This window comes from Engraulis encrasicolus, chromosome 8, assembly GCF_034702125.1.
Source record: "Engraulis encrasicolus isolate BLACKSEA-1 chromosome 8, IST_EnEncr_1.0, whole genome shotgun sequence".
NCBI classification, from domain to species: Eukaryota; Metazoa; Chordata; class Actinopteri; order Clupeiformes; family Engraulidae; genus Engraulis; species Engraulis encrasicolus.
In genome coordinates this window covers 27,595,685-27,621,098 of record NC_085864.1, presented here as the reverse complement: position 1 = coordinate 27,621,098, position 25,414 = coordinate 27,595,685, and the positions used below count along the sequence as shown (strand labels likewise).

General features: G+C 44.0%; 1 protein-coding gene across 3 annotated transcripts in view; it reads right to left on the bottom strand.

The window, feature by feature from the left end:
* Positions 1-1,415: 1,415 nt before the first annotated feature.
* fam168a (family with sequence similarity 168 member A) overlaps positions 1,416-25,414 on the bottom strand; it is a 47,618-nt gene continuing 23,619 nt past the window's right edge. For 2 of the 3 annotated variants that reach the window (XM_063205331.1, XM_063205332.1), the window contains 7 exons: positions 23,660-23,751; positions 17,734-17,814; positions 13,517-13,642; positions 10,278-10,420; positions 7,788-7,962; positions 6,991-7,122; positions 1,416-6,562 (listed from right to left, as the gene is read on the bottom strand). In XM_063205331.1, the coding sequence (XP_063061401.1) occupies positions 7,010-7,122; positions 7,788-7,962; positions 10,278-10,420; positions 13,517-13,642; positions 17,734-17,814; positions 23,660-23,751 (730 nt within the window). In that variant the 3' untranslated portion in view covers positions 1,416-6,562; positions 6,991-7,009. The remainder of the gene's footprint in view (positions 6,563-6,990; positions 7,123-7,787; positions 7,963-10,277; positions 10,421-13,516; positions 13,643-17,733; positions 17,815-23,659; positions 23,752-25,414) is intronic. The other variant, XM_063205333.1, reaches the window with a different exon arrangement.

Sequence of the window (25,414 nt, the reverse complement as noted above, 5' to 3'; positions counted from 1 at the left end):
TGTTTAGGAATCATTTAACTTATTTATAAAAAGCAGCACTTTGAATGTATTTTTTGTTTGCATTTTGACAATATTTTGGTGTGATAAACAACCTGCTGAGGAAGAAAATGGTTTTGGCCATTTTGTTCCTACCGAAAACGTACCGAACCGTGACCCCAAAACCGAGGTAGATGTACCAAACCGTGATAGCAGCAAAATACCATGGTCTGAGTGTGGGTAGTTCTAATCCTGAAACATTTCAGCTGCAATGTGAATTTTGGGATACTGGAGTTTTCAAAGAACCTTTTAAAAATGTTGCTGATACTGATGTGAGCTAGCCCTGAGAGGCCAGTTGTAAAAGAGCTTAGGTAAAAAAAAACAATCCTAGAAAAAAAAAGATCATTCATATGAGACGGAAGGTCTTTGGTTTTAGTGACGTGCTTTGAGACAGCTAGAATCGTGACTGGGGTGTAATTCATTTAATAGCAGACACAGTCTAGAATATAATTCATATGTCAGTAGACCCAGACAGATTTCTATCATATTATCAGTATCCAGATAAGCTGTATTAATTATCCCATCCTCCCCTCCTATCCCATATGGATGCAAGAGCAAAAGGCACAGGCATCCAACATTAGTGACTGACATGGATCTGTGTGGTGGGTGGTGATGTGACGTTCGCAAATGATTGTTTTGAACAGCTCCTTGATGCTAATCATGAGAACCAAGTCACTGCTGAGGAGCCACTCTTTTTCATTTTTGTTGTTGTTTTTTGTTGCTTTTGTTAACTTGTAGGTGACCATAATTACTCCAATAGAAAAAAAACCCTGAGTGCCTCTGCCTCATGGCAGCGAAGGTCTGCAGAAGGATTGTCAGTCTTCATTTGGACAAAATGAGCCAAAGTTGGCTTCTTAAATTCTGTCTTCTGAACCAATAATTTAACCTGTTAAGACATGGCGTTATAAATGTACTGTTACCGGATTGGCAAAGACCAAGTCGTAGTGCATTACTAAAGGCCCTGTGTTATGCCATAGTATTGTAGTACTATGGTATGGCGTGCATTAAGGGGCTACAAACTGATATGAGCCAATCTTTTGAACCGCTCTTTGAAAGGAACGAGCCACCAAGATCCAGACCCTGTCAAAGAGCCACAAATCCCCTCCTCTAGTGTGGTGGGTGGGCGGTGATGAAGTGCGTTCAGAGCTTATTTCCTAATGCCGGACGTCTAGTCCAGACAGAGAAGTGAAAAGCTCTGCAGATAACCTTTTCCTGCAGATGGCAGGAAGCTGTTCGTTATTGCACAACAACATGGACGTAATTAGAGTTGTCGCAGTTTGAAAGAAAACTTTTTTTTTGTAATATGGTATGTATTGCAGTATTGTGAAATGTACAGTTGAATAATTAAAGAATATTGCACCACAACATTGTTTTTTTTTTGGGAAAGATTTTAATAGTTATTGAATGTTCTACATCTTACAGTAAATATTATACAATTACAAACTTGGCTTAATTATGTCACAGGGATCACTAACTGATCCTCAAAAAATAAAACAAAAAATGAAACAAAAACATTAAAAAAAAACCAAAACAGATTTACACTTCATATCACAAGCCTGACATGGGTCTCCCACTCTCTCTCTCCCTGCTCCACAAGACCATTAGCTGAAACTGGACATTCGACAGTTCTCAAAACATTGGTGAAAAACATGCCCAGATTGAACCACAACATTGTAGGAACATTACCAGAACACAGTGTCAGTTGGGTTACAGTTTCTTCTTGGGGGGTGGGGGAGAGGTCCCTATAAATGCTCAGGAGATTTCTTGGAAGACAAGGACTCTTACGTTACAATTAGTGTTTCACATTTTCTTTTTTTTTCCTACACGTTGAAATTAATATCCTATAATAATGAACATACTGTTTCCCTCAGTAATGTTTTGCCTACAGTTTACAACCTTAGGTTTGGGACCTTTTTTTTTTTACATTTGGACTACATGTGGAGTCAAGCCAGATAAAGTCCACACAATGCTGCTTTGTAATATGTGACCTCGTGATTTTTAAATCAGACTGTTGCAGTATTACCAATTGGGGCATATCAATCTGATCAGCGATTGGATATAGAATAGCTCCTTATGCTACCACACACTGCCTTGCCACCCTCTGACCACAATGTATGTATGTCCCTCTGATTTCAACAAAGCATACAATGTTTCACCACGTTCAATTGTGTTCATTTCCGATTCTAACATGGCATGGAATGTGTTATGCAAACAAGAAATAGGGTAAACAACAAAAAGAGAAGAAGAAAAATAACTAGCAAAACTTTAGCTCTCTGTCAACAGAAAATGCACCGCTATACTGTATGCCTCCATCCTATCCTGGGTTTCTTGCCAACAACAATCAATATCTGACCCATGCCTGGCCAAGTTTTCGAGATTTTGTTTATGGCATCTTGGCTTGTTAATCTTCTCCGCCGTCATACTGAAATATGTATGAGTGCATGGCTGGCCAGACCCCATATTCAGATCTGGACCAGATATCCGTTCTCAATTTAGGAAATGAGCTAATGAACACAGCAAATGGACTCTGATTCTAATACGTTCAGCCACAGACAGGGCTGATTAGAATAGCAGATTTTGAATTTCAGATCTCTCCTACACTGTTTTTTTTTTCATTTAAATGACTGGAGTTTATATAATTATGGATAAACATTGTCTTGCTGCAGATATAGAGTTAATAATAAGAAGTCCCTTACATTATGTTTAGTAATAGAAGCATGATGGTTGCCTCTTTCTCCAACTTACACTTTACAGGGGTACACTAAAATCATTTGAAGGATCCTCAAAGACCCCTCAGCTGGTTTGTGGGGAACCTAAAGGTTACCTGAGGAACCACAAAGGTTATCTGAAGAATCTAAAAGTTCTTAGAAGACCCCTAAAGTTCCAAATAGAACTCTTTGGGGGTTCTTCTACAGTGGCAATCAAATGGTTCCTCAAAGTTCCTTTAGGCGTTCTTCAGTTTGTGTGTGCTGTGAACGAACCTAAAGGTCCTTTGAGGAACCTTCTAGAAAACCTTAGTGTTCTTCCAAGCACCTACAGGTTCCTCACAGAGCCTTTAAGGGTTAACTACAATGCCAACTCAGGGTTCTTGAAGGTACCTCGAAGTGTACTGAGAAAATTGGCAAAGAAAGATTCTAGTGAATGAGAAAGAGAACCCCTTTTAGACTTGTGCTCTGAAATGCCCACGGACCGCACAGACGCACCACACTTCAGCTCAACCATAAAGATCCTCTATTTAAGAATAATAAACATCAATCATCAGTAAAACCTTAAATAACACTTATGGTAAAAAGCGCTTAAATCACATGTCTGAATGGACATCTCCAAATCCTAGGTTATTTTCCTCTCAAATTTTAAAACCAACCTGTTTATTCGCTTGAAAAGTATTTTTTTGTTGTTGTTGTGTTTATCTCTTATCTCAGCTCTGAGCATAAAATATATATTTGATAATTGCCAAATCCTAGGATGCATCCCTAGCAGCCTGAAATCCACTGTGAATCACCAGGATAAAATATCCTGCTACTTCCCTGCATTTGCCACTAGGCCGGAGGATCTATCGACGCCACATTGCATTGTTCAAGTCTCGGTGTTACAAATTAACGAGTAGCAAAGATACGCTAAACACTTGTGAGTGCTCCCTCTAATACTGATTTGAGAGGCAAACGCTTATTTTTTTCTGTAGTGTCTTGTTTTAACCGCCCCAAAAGTTTGAGAGGAACAGGCGAGAGAGGATGTCAAAGAAGTTCAGGCAAAGAGGAATACAGAGGTGGATGATGCGTAGTCAGGGTTTCTACTGGGCTGGAGTGCACGTCTCCAGGTACAAATCTTGAAGATTACCAAAGTGGGTCTGAATCATTTCCGATTCAAACACCCAAACAATAGAAGCCAACTCGTCAAACCGTGCTGCATTATTTTCTCTCACACTACTGGAATGCCATTTTCTTGTGACAGAGAGTGCTCCCATTTAGTAGGAATGTCTCTTTTTAAAATAAAACATTACATACTCCTTAAAATTGGACCTCTGCCTCTTCACAATACTTTGACACACTCTCCTGCCAGCCTTCTCTGAAACCATCAGAAGGGGAATGTGATTGCTTGGGAAAGAGTTTTTTGACAGCACAACCCAAAGCTGCAGTCCAACTTGATGCAACCATGCTTTGCAAGAGCGCACATAGCTGCTCTTTGTGAGTATACGTATATATATACTGCATTCTTTTTTGCATGACCCATGCAATGTTACAGACAAATATGGTTCACTTGTATACGCCTAGGCTACTCCACTTAAAACATCACCTGTCTTGAGCTCGAGATATTGAAATAGTGGTTAATTTCGCCTTAATGATTAAAAAGTATACTTAATGCTGTCCGCTGAGAATTACTTACAAACACGTTATTGTGACTAAAGGGTACCGTTCTAAAGAGTTGTTCATTTTTTTTCTCCTTAACATTTCGTTAAATAAAATCATGTACCTTGTACCTATGTACTGTATGAACTTATTGTCTTATTTGTCATTGTGCAATGCTTCTTCACACATATTGAATAAGGTTATTATGATATGTACTGTACTATAGTCATTTCTGGGTATATTTATGGTAGACTACTGGGATATTCTGTAATAGTTCACAGAAATTACTCTCCTTTGTCCTTCTGTCTCTCTCTCTTTCTCTCTGCCCTCTTTTCTGCTTTTTTTCTTTTCTTCTTTTACAAAACATCGTTACTGTTCTGGGCCAGTAAGGCAGGCTTTCTTTATTATTGCATTTAAAGAACTGGTTTTGATCTCAGCCGCTACACATTTTCATCCTGTGCAACAAAACCCCCAACCCATTAAACCCGCCACCTATCCTATCTATCCCACAGAGGACCCAGGTCAGGGGGGAATTTCTCGAAACCAAAGTTGCTTACTACATTAGCTACTTTGTTGCTTTCAATGCATTTTCCCATTGGCAACTACCGAAGTTGCTAACAGGCTAACAACTTCCCTTTTGAGAAATGCACCCCAATGTTGTACCCGCTTATTATTCAGCAAGGCTGGCTGGACAAGAGCTGGGACTTGGACAAGGGGGGTCTTGGGTAAAAAACCTCAGTCAGTAACCACCAACCCACCCCATCTAATGCCCACCTTTGCCATGGCCATGCCTTAGCTGTTGCCTATTCTGACGAATCGGCTCTAAATCTAAATCCACTGTATCTCTCCCCACCTCACCTCACCTCATCCTCCACTGGCATCCCTTTAAGTCCTCATCTCCATCTCCGTTTCCTGAATGTCCCGTCCTCCATTTTACAACATGTCCCCTTATGTGTCCTCGCGGGCCTTGGCACTCATTTTAGATTCACTTTTTTTTTTGATTATTAGATTGACATCAGACCTGAAAGTCCAGTTAAGTGCCACGCACGTACACACACACACACACACACACACACACACACACACACACACACACACACACACACACACACACACACACACACACACACACACACACACACACACACACACACACACACACACACACTTACTTGCACACACAGAGATCCTGCTTAATGTTCAACCCTTGAGCCCGCTGTGCACTCGTACACACACATGGTTTATGCTATGTGTGAAGAGTGTGTAGCGCGACTGGGAGTGGGGGGGGGGCGTGTGTGTTTTTTTTATCATGAATGTGCCTACGTGCAATTTGCGTGCGTGGCATGAGCACACACATGCACACACCTATTATAAATATATATACGCATTATAATTTAGAAGCTGACTAATAAACAAACTGGCTTACTCAAAAATGCTCTCTACTCGGTGTAAACTAAGTTATTCCGATACCTAATGAAATTGAAAACCACGTTTTGCACTGCCAGACAGCGAATATATTCAATACAAATCTACCTAATAAACAGCTACAAGCTGGAAGACACCCTTGTTATCGGTACTGGAAGATGAACAGAAATTTGAAGGGAAAATAAAAAACTTCACGTAAATAAAAACCGGTTTCAAAAAAAAGAAAAGAAAAAAAAAGTCCTCAACCGTTTCCGGCCGACCACTCAGAGAGAGTGATGGGGCAACAAAACAAAACTGAAAATAAATAAAAAACCTGTGCTAATATCTAAAAGTTAGAAAATTTGGCAGCATAAGATCATGATTATGACGACCATAATGGTGATGACATTGCGCGCTGTAGCACACACCTACACACAAGCGTCATTACGGAACATAAACAGATCACTTAAAAGATGTGGTTGGTCGAAATCATTCTGGAGTTTGTCTGGAAATAATGTTGGCGACTGTAAAAAAATAAATTGCAACAACTGATAGGCAAACAAAAGAAAAAAAAATGTTCAGAAACAAAAAAAAAGACTTTAAATAAAAAATGAAAAATAAAAAAGCAGCTTTTACAAAAACACTCAAGAATGCATAAAGTGACCCTTGCACTTTTTTTTTCTTTTGTTCTTGCAAACAGACGTGGCGTTTCCATGGTGATCACGGAGCGCCCATGTAAGACTTGAGTAGTTGCATACGATGTTTGGACTCCAGATCTGCAATGCAAAGATGGCAGCCAATCAAAATAAAAAAACTCTGCAAACGAGTGATTGGCTTAAGTGTGTGAACTTTCATTGAATGGGTACAGTAAAATATGCAAAGTGAATATGTGTGTGTGTGTGTGTGTGTGTGTGTGTGTGTGTGTGTGTGTGTGTGTGTGTGTGTGTGTGTGTGTGTGTGTGTGTGTGTGTGTGTGTGTGTGTGTGTGTGTGTGTGTGTGTGAGAGAGAGAGAGAGAGAGAGAGAGAGAAAGAGGGGGAGTGAAAGAAACAAAGAGAAAATGGAAGTGACACAAAGGGAGAGAGAGAGAGAGAGAGAGAGAGAGAGAGAGAGAGAGAGAGAGAGAGAGAGAGAGAGAGAGACAGAGGGAGAGAGAGAGAGAGAGAGAAAGAGGGGGAGAGAGAGAGAGAGAGAGAGATGCTTACATGATGTGGCAGATGAGCTCTACCAGTGAGGGGGCACGTAGCTGTAGCCAGGGGTTCCTTGGGGCCTGTATGTTGGCACGGTGACAGGATGTGCTCCTATAGGGGTGTGCTGTGGAGTGGTGAGCAGAGTGCCTGCGAACGAGGGGAACAAGGAAGTACACGTCAGCACCTCTGCTGTTGGCACATTGGGGATGTACACTACACTGCTGAAAGCTGAACACCGATGAACTCCCATTTAAGCCAATGGCTTAAATGGGAGTTCATCGGTGTGCGGTTTTCTTCATTATTTATGGATTGACTTTTTTGAACCTGAACCCAAAACCAGTCACTGGATGTGCATGTTTCATCATCATACTTTTGCATTTGCTAGGCTTCTTTGGACAAGTAAGAAACTTACTGTTGTTTACATATTATAGTAGTTTTAATGCCAAGCTGTTTTTAACCGGATTACACCGCACTCTGCCAAACATAAACAAAAATTGTGATAAATGAAAGAAAAATGTCTGCACACTTAAATCCTCATTGTATTCTTTTAATTTGCCAAGCTTCCGGTCACCATTTATTTATAATAATTTATAATGGCAAGCTGGTTACCTGCAGAAATGTTTAGTAAAAAAAGAAGCACTTTTGAGTGTAATTCTTGCTGTTTTAATCTTTAAACGGCAAGAATTACACCCAAGAGTGCGACTTTTTTTTTTACTAAACATGAACTTTGCTGTTTGCAAGCACCCAAAGACCTTGTAAGAAACAGTTGGGAGTTGAGTGCACTTTCTAAAAAAAGATAAATATAAAAATACCTGCAGACATGGCCATAGTGGTGCCAGCCACCATGCCCATGGCCACCCCGTTGGACCGCGGGGCAGGGACGGGCGCGGGGTAGATGGCAGAGGGGATGCTGTTGGGCTGCACCACCGTGGTGTGGTGGATTACATGGGGCTGGGCGGCATACACAGGCTGTGTGTAGTACGCACCCTGGAGGGAGAGAGGGAAGGAAGGAAGAAGAGGGAGAGAGAGAGAACACAGAGAGAGAGACATACAGGGAGAGTGGGAAGGAAAGAGGGAGGGGGGAGTAAGAGAGAGAGAGAGAGAGAGAGAGAGTACAGAGAGAGAGAGAGAGAGAGAGAGAGAGAGAGAGAGGAAGAGAGAGAGAGATTATTATTATTGATAGATTATTGTGGGCCAGGGCATGTCCCAAGTGAGAAACCATCCTGCAGCAAATGTGGACAAAGTCGTTCAGCTACTACATACTTCATTCACATGGGCTGTACATAGTACACCCTCTGTCAGGAAGCCATATTAATTGTGAACAATTTGGGGTCCAGTGGGACACAAATTTCATTCGATATACTTTCGTCCTTTCATAAGCTATGGCACAGTACTTCAATACACACCTAATGACCCATGGTAATGGGCTTCACACGCGATCCATATGACGTCTGCCTGGTTGCCTCCACCAATATCAATTGACTATTGATACAAATATGGATGAAAGGTCAACAGAGGTGGCTGAGGCTGACACATCAATCTGAACAGGCTGTGCAGTGCCACTCAGTCCTCACTATCTCGATATGTTTTCAACATCTCCACACCAACATCTACCGTTATATCTCCCATTTCAGAAAACTGGCAATAAACTGGGGTCTATATGTGTGTGTACATTATAACTACAGTACAGGCGAGTTTTTCTTCTGTATTGTAGATTTGACCAACACATTCCTACGGTCTCCGTGGTGAATGAACAGCGTCCTCTAGTCAATCCTTACATACATGCCTGCTGCCACCTGCTGGCCAAATGGCCTGTCAAATTGCAGGCAGTGCTCAATAACAGCACTTTACCCCTTAGCACAGAGCCTATGTTATAACCGCACTGTCACCAAAATTGTAATAGCTATGTCTTCTGTTACGTAGCCCCTTAATGCACGCCGTACCTCCTGTGGCACGCTGTAATAGACATTGAAAGTTAACTGCTATAGTACTACACTACTATGACAGTGCACGGGGCCTTTAGTAATACATTACGACTTGGTTATTGCCATTCTGGTAAGAGCTAATTTATAATGCCGCGTCTTAAGGGGTTAAGGGTCTCGGTACTGTCATGACAATATGTTATGATGTAGTTTAATATTTTCAGCAAACAGTGAATAGGCCTGTCTGCAACCCCATCTGCAGAGGCTACATGAAATTAAGAGACCAGACTGCAAATCATTTGAAGTTTTGCAGCCAGAGATCAACAAAATACTGTATCATTGTTCCCTCTTTCCCTGCACTCAAAATCCATTCAGCTAATCTACTGGTGACGGGAGTGAAGTCACAGTGGAGTTGGCGACACCAAATAGCCATAGCAATAGTATTTGTATAGCACATTATCATACATAACTGTCCTTCCAATGTGCTACAGAGAAAAGAAATAGATAATCTGTTTATTGGACAAGAGCAGTACGGTATTATAACTGTGAAGTGGTAAAATGAGACCCATTCAGTTCATATCACCAGAGGCTATACCACTGTCTACTGTCACTTCATAAATGGTAACACAAAATTGGATGATTGTATTTTGAGGAGGTGAAGAAAATATCCAAATGTGCTCCATAACAATGTCGGTCATTTTAAAAATGGACGGTGCCTTACAAACTATGTAGTGGAACAATGGCCCATTGCATTGCATTATATCACGTTTGAATGGATTCTGTGTTGGCTTACATAACAGCTACATTTGCATAACAAAAGAAATGTTGCCTGCACTGGACAAAACAACAACAAATACTATATATCTGTAGACATCTAATTCACACAGACATCTAATTCACATTTGTTTTGATAAAAAAATATAAAATAGAGTGGTAGACTTGTCCAGTTTATTCAGTTCTAAATCACCACAATCCTCCTGTGTATCCCACACACAGTGTTTCACGCTGATACGCTGATCTGTGTTGATGTGTCAAGTGAGTTATTCATATTTTGTACATCATGCAGTTATCCAATTCTAAAACCTGAGGCTGAGTGATTTCGTAGGTCTGCTGTCTGGCTGTGAATGGCAGCTGTGCTCACACCTGGGTCAGGTCATCTCTGCTACAGGTACACTTATATTATTTCTATAAAGTATGTGCTTTTTATTACAGAATGGTGAAGAAAAGCATGGGTTAGGGCTGGGAAATGGCTCAGGCCAGATTCAAACCTTGGTCCACATCGGCCGATAGTCCCGTGAGTTTAGCTTACCCCTAAAGTACCCCTAAACTAAAAGCAACAAAAAATCCCCCAAACAAACGGTACCAAGGCATGTCACTCACCTGAGCATAGAGGTTCTGCTGGGGAAAGGCACTTCTGATTGGGTACATGGCAGCTGGGTAGGGGTTGGGGGATGGAGAGTAAGGTGGGGGGGCTCCATTGGTTTGGGTGGGGGGCACTTTGTAGGGCGTCCCAGCGGTGTATCCTGTCGTGTGAGTAAAGATAGCGAGACAGAAAGAGAGGAGAGCAGAGAGCAGAGATCCGAATCAGTTCATGTGGGACAGGACATGAGTTCAAATGGCTCACAGCTGTCCAGCCATGCAACCGTGAATTGGACGATGCTCATCTCATAACGTGTGTGTCTCCTATGGCCTCCTCAGGCCGACTGAGAACGGTGCCGGTGCCCGTTCCTGCACCTAATCGCAAACCGGCCATCGTGTTCACACCACAGGTCTTACCGTTCGCTAACCGGAAAATTGGTTTGCAATGCGAACCGCAAAATACTTTGTTTTTCTCTGCGAACCGTGACGATAACGTGGCCGTCAGAAGGTTCATCCGGGTATCACAGTCACGTGCGGAACAAGTTCAGAGCTCGGTATGAACACGGGCGGTTCGCAGATAGGCACTTTAGTGCCGAACGTCACTGGTGCTGGCACCGGCACCGGCTCCATTCTGGTCGGCCTGAAAAGCACCCTAGTGAGCAGCCATGCAGTGCCTTCATCTGAACTTGACTAGCACTGTCTGCATCGTCATTCAGCTGTTAGGATACTGCATACAGGCTGTCTGGCAGATATTAGAATAAGTGCGTCACTGGGGACTCATTCTAGTAACATTATCAACAGACAATCTTTCTATCATTGCCCTGTGTGTGTTTTTTAATAGACACAGCACACTGCCACATACCGACACACACACAGACAACATACACGGCAGCAACAGCTATACAATGTCAACACCATGCCAAAACAAAAAAGTCTGAAAAGCCATCATGCAAACAGCACACACACACACACACACACACACAACTGCACAGACCTTCAAACCACATGACACCATAGTTTATTGAATGGGAGAGATACAAATGGTGAAAATCCCACACACAAACACAAACAACAAACAACAAAAACACAAACACAACAGCACAGAGGAAAGCAAAGCAAAATATATTTAGGCTACAGCGTGAAGTCCATGAGGGTTTTAGTCACAACAACAACAAAATGCAGTTTATGGATCAATTCAGAGGAGAAAAAACACATTCATAAAGCCAGCCAGCCAGCACCCACAAAGGCATTCCACAAATCAAACGAGACAGCACCTCCCAGAGAGAACCCCCTGAGTCCATGATCAATGCGTCTCTTTTATGCCGCGTGTAATGACATTAAATCGCCACGCTGACCTTTCCGTGGCCTTTTCAAGTGTTTCCCCATGGGAGACCCCTCGCGGGCAGCCTCGCCTGTGAGGTTTGTGCCTGCCTGCACAGCCACACACCGCTAGCTAGACCCGATTCAGCTAACCACGTGCTTTAACATTAATAAGTTTACTGACTGACTGAGTCAATTGGAGAGTGGTAAGTTCATTGACATTATAGGGCATGGCATTTCATAGAGGTTTCTCCCTTCTAAGCAACTGAGCGATGACAGCAGGTCTGTCTGTAGAAAAACCTCTTGTCATCCTACTGTGAGTACGGGATTTGTTTTAAATGTAAGGCCTGTGGTGCCATACACTACCGTGTGATACATGAAGCTAAGGAACTTGTCGATTTATCTTTGTTCCTTTAGTTTTTCAAAATTCTAAGTCGTTTCTAGACAGTTGGAGTTGTGAACACTCCAACTGCACTCTGATATCTGTTCACCAACAGTAGAGAGTACAATCAGAGGTCAGACAGTCACTGGACAGGCATTGGGGGTTTGTGTTTGTCTTTATTGCACCTGAGCAGTCATCCTCCTTAGATCAGTGTTTCCCAACCTTTTTTGTCTTGTGTACCCCCAAGCCTTTTTTGCTGTGCCATGAGTACCCCCTAAGTCAAGTTCTATATCGCTTTCTCCATCCCAATGTAACTAAGATCCATATATTTGTTAAAATTTCATTTTTCCAAGTACCCCCTGCAGTGTGCTCGCGTACCCCTAGTGGTACACGTACCCCTGGTTGGGAAACACTGCCTTAGATGACTCCAATGGAGTGAGTGGCTGTGTGTTTAGCCTGATTATCGTCAACTTTCAAAGCTCTTCGAGACTTGGTCTGACCAAGAGCATAACAATTAACATTTCTCAAACGGCATGGTTGACCCGCCTCCCTTGGGGTGCTACTGGTTGTTTGCTTCCCGACAAAGTGGGATGAGCTCCTGTTTTTCTCCCCGAAGCTCAGAAACGATATTTGTATTGCTTCTGGCCTGAGAAGAAACAATGCTGAAGGTGTTGCGTCACTAGGAGGGTGCGACCTGGCTAGGGGGTGTTTGAGAGTGCAAAAGAAGAAGAAAAAGCCATATTCGTGTGCACGTCAAGCCGGCAAGACACTCTTCACTGGGGCAAGCAGTATGATGTGCAATGATGTGGTTTTGCATGCCACAAAATGAAAAAAAAAAGCTTTCAGTGAGTGCGCGATCAGTTGATGCGAATATGAATTAGTGCGCAGTAAAGGTAATGGCACAAATGGAAGCTTTTGTTTCATGTGTGATATAGAACTACAACTTTGTGTGTGTATGTGTGTGTGTGTGTGTGTGTGTGTGTGTGTGTGTGTGTGTGTGTGTGTGTGTGTGTGTGTGTGTGTGGTTGTGCACGTGTGTGCATGCATGCGCACAAGTGTGTGCATGTGCATGTGCTTGCGTGCGATGGCAGTGCCTTGCTTGCCATCAGTTAATAGCAGGTACGTATGCATATGCAGTGATGGGCAAGCTGGATTTTAAAGCTACAATGTAGTACCACATATTGCAGAGGATCGGGTTTTGCCTGACTAAATAGGACAATTGGACAGGTGAAATGAAGCCTTTTGGAAACGTGGCACTGGATTCTTCTAGATTCTGAATCCAGATTGCCCATCAGTGCAGCATAGGGCAGAGATGGGTAACCTAGAGTCAGAAGCTACTGTAGTCCAGTGCCACAGATTCCAAATGACCTGGTTTTACCTGCCTGTTAAAATGCCCTAATTGGACAGGTAGAAAACTAGGTCATTTGGAATATGTGGCACTGGACTCTTCTGCTCTTCGGAATCCAGGTTGCCCAACTCCAGGTATATGTGGCAGGTGGGTAGGTAGGTAGGTAGGTAGGTGGGTATGTATATTTAGGTAGGTAGGGTTTATATTTACTGAATGCTGCAGACGAGGCCTGGTACTGCCTGGTCTCAGAGCCGGCGTCCACGGCCAGGTCATAGGTGCCGTCATTGGCCCCGGGGCCCGAGGGTGTCTGGGGCCAGCTCTGCTTCACCAGCAGCACTGTCCCAACACACACACACAACAGAACAAGGGCAGGTGGTTACACACACGCGCACACACACACACACACACGCGCACACACATAACACAGCACAGCACAACAAGGCACCCTAAACATCGACCGCATCTACTCTCCTCTGTTGTTCTCTGTAGTGGTTGAAATAAAGCATAGTACTTTATGAGAACATCTGCTACATTTCACACGGCTTCACACACACACACGGCTTCACACACACACACGGCTTCACACACACACACACGGCTTCACACACACACACACACACACACACACACACACACACACACACACACACACACACACACACACACACACACACACACACACACACACACACACACACACACACACACACACACACACACACACAACGCAGCACAAGGCACCCTAAACATGGTGGTCTTCCGGCAGTCTCACGGCGCATGCGATGGTACCCTGTCAGACTTGCTAATCTAACATGGCTGCCGCATCTACTCTCCTCTGTTGCTCTCTGTAGTGGTTGAAGTAAAGCATAGTACTTTATGAGGACATCTGCTACATTTCACACGGCTTCACAGCAAGACAAGCTAAAATGCTGATTCTTCTAACATCTACTTCTCTCTTCTGTACTCCACTTCTTTGTTCCTGCTTGTCTCATTCGTTGTCACTGTTTGAACCTCAACTTACTTCCCAAATGGAAGTCATCCAAAGCTGAGACGTACAGTAGGCCTGCTGACTGACTACGCAATCGATTCATTCATGTCTTAGAGCACTTTGTGACTGTAGTGGGTTGTGCAACTACGAAGTCGGCCACTAGAGGGCGACTGCACACCATTGTAAGTCCGAGACAAAAACAGGAGACAAAACACTGGCAGCCCACGAGGAGAAAGGAACAAAGCACAGGCCATTTCTGTGCCCCTGGCGCTTTCAGAGGCTCAGCTATGCCATTGCAGCTTGAGTCGTCTAACTAAAACATCATGCCCAATGGGGACATCTGGTATGTTTTCCCACGGGCAAAAAAACAGCAAGCCACATGGATTTTCTTTATATTCATATGTGAATGGTGATAACAACAAAGACTTATAATGATATAGGGCCTACATAAGTCAAATCAATATAGTATCTATAATTAAACAGTCAGAAGACTTAATCACAAAAGTACCACTGCTATTCACATGACATGGTACCAAGTGAAGAGCTCTTCTGCTATAGGGGATGAGACGGCAATGTCATAACTTGGGTTAACTATCCCTTTATTTTTTCTGAGCACGTCAGTAAAAGCCTCTTTCACACACAGCCATATGCCCTACTGTAGAGAGAATGATGGTGCTCAAAATTCAACAGCAGTCACACAGCACCACTAGCATTAGTGGCAATAAGTCAATAAATCATTGTACTTAGCAGAGCCTATAATTATTCATAGTACAACACAATACAATGCAACAAAAATCAATATGTCTCTACACAGGAGAGGAATACCCCCTTTGTTAGCACATTTTCCTGTACATTCAGACTCCACTTGTTAACCTAAATTCCTAAATTCAAGTGATGATTGAGTACACTTCATACTGATAATAGGCCAGTATATTGTGTAGTGTTACATAAATCAATTTAGCACTCATAGTACCTACTGGTTCTATTAGGTGGTGGGATTAACCCTGTAGAATGTACTTTGTAAATTAGAACCCTGTGATCCAGTTAGCACGTAGATGCATCAAAATCTCCAGTCAACAAAAAAAGGTGTAACTACTTCCGCTGTCAATTTCAACCTCTCCTCTGCAACTTTCTGGAAAAAAAGGAATCCCAAACCAAGAGGACTGTAGAAACTGTTTTGGAGAAGCACTGAAGCGTGGTTATCTAGCCTACACAGATTGTCTCTGCGTGTGGGCTTGCCCAATTGGAAATCAACAGCCAGACATTGGGCACCAACCTGGCTTGGGATTCAAAACATGACTTGCCATACTGCTTTCATCTGAACTACAAAGACATATGTAAAAATGTATCATCCTTCTGGGTATGTATGATAACATATGGCATATTCATGTACTGCTGTCTTATTGTCCCTTCTCCCATTATATCTCTTCAATTCTTCACCTTGCCATACAAAGAAAAGGTACTACAACATTGCTGACCTGACCAGTAATAATGATTTTCAAAACTGATGAACTGAACATTATACCGTTACACAGATTGATCTTGAGCAACATATCTCTGCCTCGGAGCTGCAGAATGGGCAGTTAAAGGGGCTCCATCTGTTTGGCTGTGTTAGTGTCCATTTACACAGTGCTGGAGCCAGCTGCCCTGCTGCTTTAGACAAACACTCACTCCAGACACCGGAGCACGACCCAGCCATGAGTTATGATACAAGGTTCCTCAATGAACTCTCAGTTACTGTTGTGGAGGAAGCCCTAACGGTTCTCTGAAGGAACCTATACATAGATGCTTGGAAGAACCCCAAGCTTTTCTAAAAGGTTCCTCACAGAATCTTTAAAGGTGCAACGTGCAATCTTTTCTAGTAGTATATTTCCAGAATCCATGCTGCCCATTCACAAATGTTACCTTTTCAACAAATATTTACCATCACCATCAAATTCTAAGTATTCAATATGCAATTTTCATGAATAAAAAAGGGGATCTTCTCCATGGTCCGCCATTTTGAGTTTTAAGTACTTACTGTACTTTGGTCTACTAATAAATACTAGTAAATACTAGTAAAATACTAGTAAATACTACTGTATTACTTAGTAAGTATTCATAAAAAGGTCAAATATGGCAATAGCAGCACACTAAAGAATGCCTAAAGGTCCTTTGAGGAACTCTTCAATTGCCACTGTGTGGACTGTGTGGAACCTTGCGACTCTTCCAAACACTTCCAGGTTCTACAGAGAGCCGTGGGGGTTCCTCATGGATCTTTCGGGTACCCCCAACAAAGCAGCTGATGGTTCTTTGATGAACTTTCATATTTTTACAGTGTAGACCATCTCTACAATACACACGGCCTTGGCCTTGACACTTACTGTCTCCGTTTTCAACCATGTAGACCAGCTCTAGCGACTGCCTCTGCCTTGATGTATGACTCACATACTCTGTTTTGAACTGTGGCTGTTTACAGTCATAATCCCCTCACAACTGAAGAGGAAGATCAACACTACTGGCTTGCTTGCAGGGCCAAATACTGTTACGCGGCAGCAGCAAGGCATCATTGAACGTGAAATCTCTGCTGTTCACCAAATCAAAACTCATTTCTGTGTAAAGTAGTCAATAAAGGTCAGAGGTTTTGCTCCATGCCACTGTCCTCATTGGAAAAGTGAATCGGATGAGATTACATAGCTGCATCCCGTCCCTCCAGCGTATGTATGATTCAAGCACAATCAGGCTTAAGCTTCTTTTCCACTGCCGGTTTTCTGGTAGGTCTAACAGCTCGACAAAGCTCGACTCGGCTGCCAATTTTTGCTTTTCGATTGGGCACGACTCAGGTCAATCGTAAAGCAAAAAGTGGCAGCCTAGTCGCGATGTGTCGTGTTGTATGCCTACCAGAAAACTGGCAGTGGAAAAGAGGCGTTGGTGATTTGGCACCAGCAGCAGCAGCAGCAGTACACGGTCAGTGCTGCCAGCTATTACATATTAGCCGCATCTGTGCTATCCTACAAAAAGGTCACCTCGTGTATTGTCAACAATCAATGTAGGCCACTTCTGGTGGTACTGAGCAGTCAGCATTACAGGTAGTTTTCACACTACAAGGAAGTGTGAATGCAGTGTTTTTGTGTGTGTGCATGTGTAATAGAAACATATGAGTGTGTCCAAGTGTGTGTGTGTGTGTGTGTGTGTGTGTGTGTGTGTGTGTGTGTGTGTGTGTGTGTGTGTGTGTGTGTGTGTGTGTGTGTGTGTGTGTGTGTGTGTGTGTGTGTGTGTGTGTGTGTGTGTGAAAGGGTGGGTGTCTTACCTTGTTGTTACTGCTATTGATGTCAGCTAAGTTCAGACTTTAAAGTAAGCCAGGTTTTATTTTGTTGTAATCAGGGTGGTATGTTTGTATGCAATGTTACACACGGTACACGTGGCATTTGCTTATTATGCACTTAAAGCATGCTCTTACCTGGTGGGTAGCCTGGACTGCCCGTCTGATAGAGGTTAGGTGTGTAGGTCGGAGCTGTGGTGGGGTAGCCAGATGGGTAGCCTGGATGGAAGAAGACAAACACATCGCTCAGCATCTAAATCACGCAAAAGGCAGAGCTAGTTTGACCAATATACAAATTAGGCAATTCTTGGGTTTCATGTGACGTCACACGCTTGACATCCCTTTGATCTAGCCCTGCTGGTGAGCTGCTGGGATGGATAATCACAAAAATATGCTCTACCAGAGCAGTACGCTCTGCCATTGTAAATACCAGCAAAAAATATTCCAAAGGGTCCCATGTCTATATTTTGCCTAGGCCCTACAATGTGTAGAACCGCTGATGACAAAACGACATATATAAAAGGGCATGGACTTGCCTCATTATCATCGACTTTCAAATCTCTTCGAGACTTGGTCTGACCAAGAGCATAACAATTACTGTTTCTCAAACGGCATGATTGACCTCCCTAGGTTTGCAACTGGCTGATCTTTTTTCGGGAGATCAGAAATTTGCATTGCTCTTGGCCTGACTAGATGGGGAATAGTCTCGGGAGAGAGTCTTTGCACACTTTTTGGAGATTGGCAGATATGAAACACCACTCTTGTATCCTGCTCTTGATTTGTTATCTATTCTGCCATTTTGTGTGCATCTGTGTGGTGGTGGACAGATCATTATCCTGACAGAGTCATTTTTCATGTTTGCTGCAGATTCATACTGTATATATTTTTTATTTGACTGTGGCACCCTCCGGAGTTGCGGCACCCCCCCGTTTGTCCTCATTCCGTCATTATGGCCACCGTGGCCAGTGGCGGCAGAATAGACGGGTGTCCAAGGGGGTGGGGTGGGGTAGTTGGGGGATTGCTGAGGCCCGGCGCATGAGCTGATGTAGAGGAGAGGAGTAACAGCGCCAAGCCCAGCCGCTGAGCCGGAGAGATGGAGAGCTGGACAGGCACAGATGGTGGCCATTACAAATCGTCTGCCTGCTCTGCGCTGTGCTGCGTACGATGACACACACGGCTGACTCTGTTGACGCCTCCCACTCAGTAAATGCAGCCCGCAGAGCATGTGTACGTGTTTGTGTGTGTTTGCGTGTGTGTGTCCGCGCGTGTGTGTGTGTCCGCGCGCGCGTGCGCGCGTGTGTGTGTGTGTGTGTGTGTAATGCTCCAATCTACCTTTGTGAGACCCCACATGTTTTGACCCCTTTTTGCTGGGGTAGTTTTGTTGTTATTGGTAAAAATAAAAGTGTAAAAACATTTCCTCACTGACAAGTTAGGGACTGTTTTGGTTTGGTGTGTGTGTGTGTGTGTGTGCGTTTCTATGTGTATCTGTGTGCCCTGTAAGTAGGAATCCTCATGAAACAGCAGTGGCCTGCACTCCACATTATTATTATGGCAGCCTGTTCTGAGGGCCACCTCCAACTCAACACCTCCCCGACACTCGACATTCAAATGATGCCATGCACCTCTATCTCTTTCTATCCTGCTCTTTCTCTCTCTCCCTCTTCCACCTTTCCCTTCCTCTCTCCATCTCTCCCTTTCCCTCTCTCTCCCCCTTTCTATCCCTCTCTCTCTCTCTGCCCCCCCCCCTCTCTCCATCTCCCTCCCTCTCTCTCTCCCTCCCTCCCTCTCTCCGTCTTTCTGAGCTAAATGAACAGCTGGCCTCACAGCTCTGGGGGTATTGGAGCACATCGTGAGCTGTGGAGAGGCCTGAGCTGAGCGGAGCTGAGTGAGGCCTGGCTGGCTGGCTGGCTGGCTGGCTGGCTGGCTGCAGGAACACAAAGTGCTTTGCTAAAGAGGCAGGTGGGCGGGGAGGTACTAAACGCACACAGTTTTATACTTTACTAAATGTTTTTATTTTTTTTTAAATCGACAACTTTTTTCTGCCAAAGTCAATGGACCGGTGCAACAACACCACCAACAATACAGCCATGGCAAAGTGGGAAAAACCTGTGCTAAACGCACACAGTTTTGTAGCTTTGAATTTCATATGGTCTAGACTTGACCTGTTTGTTCATTTGAGTTTGTGTGTGTGTCAGGGCTTGACATTAACTTTTTCACCCACCGGCCTCTGTGGCTAGTGGTTTTCCTCAGTCACTAGCCATTCAGGTATTCCACTAGCCACCGATTTTATTATTTTTTTCCCCCTTTTTTATCATGATAGTGTACGTCTAACCTCAGAAGATGAGGTGCTATAGCAAGATGAGTGTATAGCTTTCTACATGGAGGTATATCAAGCAAATAGAGACTGAGTTACTAAACTTTTTTGTGAACTTAAATGCAAACAATTGATACAGAAGTGGCGAACAATAGAATATAGGCTATGATGCGTATGTCACACCAAGGAATAAGCTGCCAGCCAAATTGGCTAGTGACAATAAAAGCATTACTAGCCACAGCCAAGTTTTACCAGCATTTGGCCGGTTGGCCGGTGCCAGTGTCAAGCCCTGGTGTGTGTGTGTGTGTGTGTGTGTGTGTGTGTGTGTGTGTGTGTGTGTGTGTGTGTGTGTGTGTGTGTGTGTGTGTGTGTGTGTGCTTGTGCGTGTGTGCCCGTGCATTCTGAGGGCCCATGCTTGTTGGGCAGGAGAATGCCTATTTTAATATTTTGTTCTATGATGAGTACATGTTTGCTAAATATCACAAAAATGTGTACACAAATAAATAACTGTGTCCAAAAAACAATAACCCTCAAAAGGACCTGCTGCTGAGTATAGTGGTGTGGTGAACCGGAGACGGCATGTGTTACCAGAGGAGGAGGGGGCAGGAGGAGGGGGGTGGGGGGGAGTGCAAGCGGAGGGGTGGAAAGGCCTCCCACTGTTTGGCCATGTGTCGGTGTGGGTTCAACTCACTCTCTACAAATAAACCCGGCGTCTGCAGCATAGCCCGGGGGATTAACATGCATCTCTGATGGACGCGCTGGATGGGCTAAGATTAGCCTAGCCGCTTGCTTGGTATACCAAAGATGACGAGATCCAAACACAGACAGCACAAGACAGGCCCATCCCATCAATTAAACATCCATCATGATCTTGCTTTCCTCACTACGGTGGATGATCTGCCTTTTTGTGTGGGCAAGGTTTGGGGTTGCAGTTTTGAGTGTCTGTAGAGGACGTCAGGAGTCTAAATATGTTCAGAAATGCGGTAAGCTAAAGTGGTGCTGTTTCCCTATCATTTCACTCTCTCTGCTTTCTGTCCTTCTCTTCTTCACTGTGGTTTCATGCCGGCCCATATCTCTGGTTCCTCAACACCTATCCTATCCTTCTCTTGGTTCCTGCTGTTGATTCTGCATGTAATTTCATCCATAGCCTACCACCAAACAAATGCAATCCCCTCTTCAGCTCTCTCATAATGGCCTCATACTGTAAATGACTGTAAATCAGACTACTGTATACTAGACACAGCAGGTAATTATTTGATTCATTTTGTTTTTGAGCTTTACAAACTGCTTTGGACCACTCCAGTCCATATTTTCCTCAGAAATGTTTGCTTTGCAGCCTATTTCCTGACAAATCGCACTCTGAAATTTACACTTCCCCTTTACGTAACCTAGTAACACTGGACATGCACTAGCCTGGGCCCGCCTATACTTCCTGTGACGATACACAAGATGGACAAGATGGTTATCAATTACCAATGGCTGGATGAGGAGGATTTCAGGATAGTTCTGCCATTGGTTAATCTGGTAGCAAAGTCAGACGAGAGAGTGATCTGATGCACTGTAGCTTCAACCGGCAGCATACAGAGGAATTTCTTGGACATGGATTAAGCCCGTCCTCTGAGAAGTGGCTTTACAACGGAACTTGGCCAGACTACTTTTCAAGAGTTTTGTGCAAGTAGCCACGATATCCAGACAAGAGGTGCACAACCCCTTCCTCCCCTTCCAATTTCCTTTGAACAAAACACATCACAACTCCCTCTTGGCCATTAGGTAAATTACAACTAATAAGGAGACAGTAATGAAGTAGCGCTGCCTCTCTCTCTCACTCCCCTTATTGCATGCAACCTGCACATTGGGAGTAGGGAGATGAGTAGAGAGAGGACGAGAGGGGAGGAGATGAGGGGAGAGGAGTGGAAAGGAGGAGAGGGGAGGAGAGGAGGGGAGAGGCGGAGAGAAGTGGAGGAGGAGGAGAGGAGGGGAAGGGGACAGGAGGAGAGCTGGGAAGAGAAGAGGAGAGGAGAGAAGTGGAGGAAGAGGAGAGGAAGGGAGGGGACAGGAGGAGAGTAGAGAAGAGGAGAGGAGGAGAGAAGGGGAGGAGGAGAGTGGAGAAGAGGAGAGAAGGAGAGAAGTGGAGGAGGAGAGATGAGGAGGAGGAGGAGAGGAATCAGATGTGAGAAGGGTTCCGGGAGTGGAGTGGCAAATCTCTCTGAATCAGAGGAAGTGATCTCCCCCCCACGCATGCCAGAGAGAGCAAGGGGGTGAGAAGAGAGGAAAGGAGAGCGGAGAGAGAGAGAAAGGGAGAGAGAAAGGGAGAGCGAGAGAGAGCCTGTTGCTATGGAGACCAACAGGAAGCACTCCAGCGACTTCTACAGTGGAACAAGAAGGTGCGTTCATTCAAGGACACACAGAAGCACACACTCTCTCTCTCTCTCACACGCACACATACACTCCTCCCCCAACACACCCCGCACGTGCGCGCGCGCACACACACACACACACACACACACACACACACACACACACACACACACACACACACACACACACACACACACACACACACACACACACACACACACACACACACACACACACACACACACACACACACACACATACACACACACAGTCTCCTTTCTCAGCAGAACTGCAGACCAGAGAGGATCCCGTAGTAGGGGACTCTAATGGTGGCATGTGACCGACCGGACCGCATTGGCGCAGCGTAGGCAAAACGGGGGGATTTATTCAATTAACTTCTGGGTGTCTGCCTCTCCCACTGACCTCCTCGGGAGAATCCACAAATGTATGATGACAAGGCACTAATCTGGAGAGACTAATGAGGGCTGATTGATTGAATCTATCCAGTGTCATTAGTCCCAGTCGCGCAGCATCCTCCCACAATGACCCCCACCGTAGCTGCTGCAGTTTTTTTTTCTTCTTTTTTTTTACACGGAAGAGGTCTTGTGGAAGGTCTTAAATGTAAAATAACTGCGGGGCGTGGATAAACGTGCCATTGATTCTGGGTTTCACAGAGGCTCAAGTTTAATTTTCCCATCTCTTGAGTTTAACATTGCGCTTTCTCCTCAAAAAAAGCCCTGTAGTGGCTGCAGACTGTGTCTCTGTATTGTTTCTCTGAGTGCGTATGGTAGGAGGTCCTGTGGTGGGGCTCGACTGTAAAAATAACTGGAGGGCGAGGATAAACGTGTCATTGATTCTGTTTTGCGGAGGCTTAAGTCTAATTTCCCTCTTGGACTTACTCTTCCAGACCACACAGGTCTTGGGTAGCACCACGTGCTCTAGATGCATCTTCACCAGTGACAAAATGTACAAATGAAGAGTTTATTTGCAAAACAGTGTATCCACCATTTTGTAGAATGTTGGGAAATGTACATTTTTCTATTGGGCTTTCCATGGCATTGCATTGCAAAATGCATTTTAAATAGGTTGAAAAATGATGCTCTCAGAATAGTCGAATGGCAAGAATCCGCACATAGGTGATAGGACCTCTGAACAATTTTCAATAATAAAATGTAAAAGTCAAAAATGGTCTTCAAATATTCTCTTATATTTTTCATCAAGGAGAACAGTAAAATCTGCAAAGTGTGTGTGTGTGTGTGTGTGTGTGTGTGTGTGTGTGTGTGTGTGTGTGTGTGTGTGTGTGTGTGTGTGTGTGTGTGTGTGTATGTGTGTATGTGTGCACGCCCGTGTGTAAAATATTTTGTAAAATATACGGTATTAGCCGCAACTTACCGGTGTATGCCATATTCTTGGGATTTCCATAGGGCGTCCCGGGTTGCACGGGACTATAAACGGGGTTCATAGTGGAAGACAGTCTATTCTTACTGCAAGAGACACACAGAGACAGAGACACAGACAGTGAGTAAAAAAACATTAAGACACAGAAAGGTATTATGTCAGCTCAGGCCTTTGGAGCTTCAATGGAACCTCCTGCAATGTTTTTTGTCACCTAAACTGACAACCTGTGAAAAAAAACCAAGACATGTATGCAGCAACATCTTACATCTGACATACTATGTTATAGTCAACAAGAAAAATCTATTGACTTTCAAATGGAAAGCTGAAAGGACACAAGCATAGGCTGTATGCATGCACATGGATTCATTGTGTGTAGACTCTCAAACAGAGACACGTGTGCGGACATGCAGGCATGAACAAACACGCAGACATGCGCACACACACACGCACACGCGCACAGACACACACACACACACACGCACACGCACACACACACATACACTGACAACAAAGCACACCACAGGACATACAGCCTGCATTGTCTTAAGGAAGAATTTGCATTGCATTCCTCAGGCCCCTGAAATGTTACTGGGCTTTAGGTGCGTGCGTGGCTCGATAACAATCTAAAAAAAAAAACGGAGCCAAAGGGAAAGAGAGGGGGGGGTTCTGGTCATTTTGGAATAGAATACACTAATCCTGAAAACAAACAGAGGAAGCAGACAATGGCATATCCCACAATCCTTAGCAGGCAGAGGGGTACCATGGCAACCAGCTGGGCTCACGTACAGCGTGTGTATTTTCATGTGAGTGCAGTGCTTCTCTTTCACACTTGGGGCCTAGGCTATACTACAAAGATGGTTCAGGAGTAAATTAGGTTAAATTACTGTAAGAGGTAAATCATCTAATAGAAGAGTCTGGAGTCCTTACGTAAGAAACACACACACACATGTTTAACTACATATTTTACAGTAAACAAATCACACACACTATGATGTAAATGCTATATCTATTATAGGATTAAAATATAGTTTATATACATAGAAAATACAGTACATTGCACGTGTAATACATCGTGCAATGAAGTACAACATTGACCAGAGACATCAGGGTTGGTGCTAAAGAGTCTGAAACTCAAAGAGAAATGAAGGTTATCATCATGGTGAAGATATTTGCACAGTTGTTTTCATCGGCCGACGTCCTGGACCAACCATTTCAAGAACATTTCATTTTCTTTGTGTGTGCACGTGTGTATGAGTGTGTGTGTGTGTGTGCACGTGTGTGTGTATCTGTGTGTGTGTGTGTGTGTGTGTGTGTGTGTGTGTGTGTGTGTGTGTGTGTGTGTGTGTGTGTGTGTGTGTGTGTGTGTGTGTGTGCGCGTGTGCATAGTGCTAACCTGCGGGTCTGCAAATGGATGTTAATTGAACTCATTTAGCAAATAGCAATAAGTACATACATAACACACTGTTTCAGAGGTCAAGGACAAGGGCACGAGAGAGAGAGAGAGAGAGAGAGAGAGAGAGAGAGAGAGGAGCGAGAGAGGAGAGAGTTCAAGAGAGGGGGAGGGGTGAAAAAGAAATGGAGAAAATAGAGAGAGAAAGCCCGTGACAAGAAAGTAAGAAGACATAGAAATACACTAATAATAATCATCATCATCATCCTGTCAGTTATCCCTGTGCTTTGACACCACCACTTTGGACAGTAGCGCCAGTGCGTTCCAAGTGTTGTGGTGTGCCGTAGAGACAGTGGCTG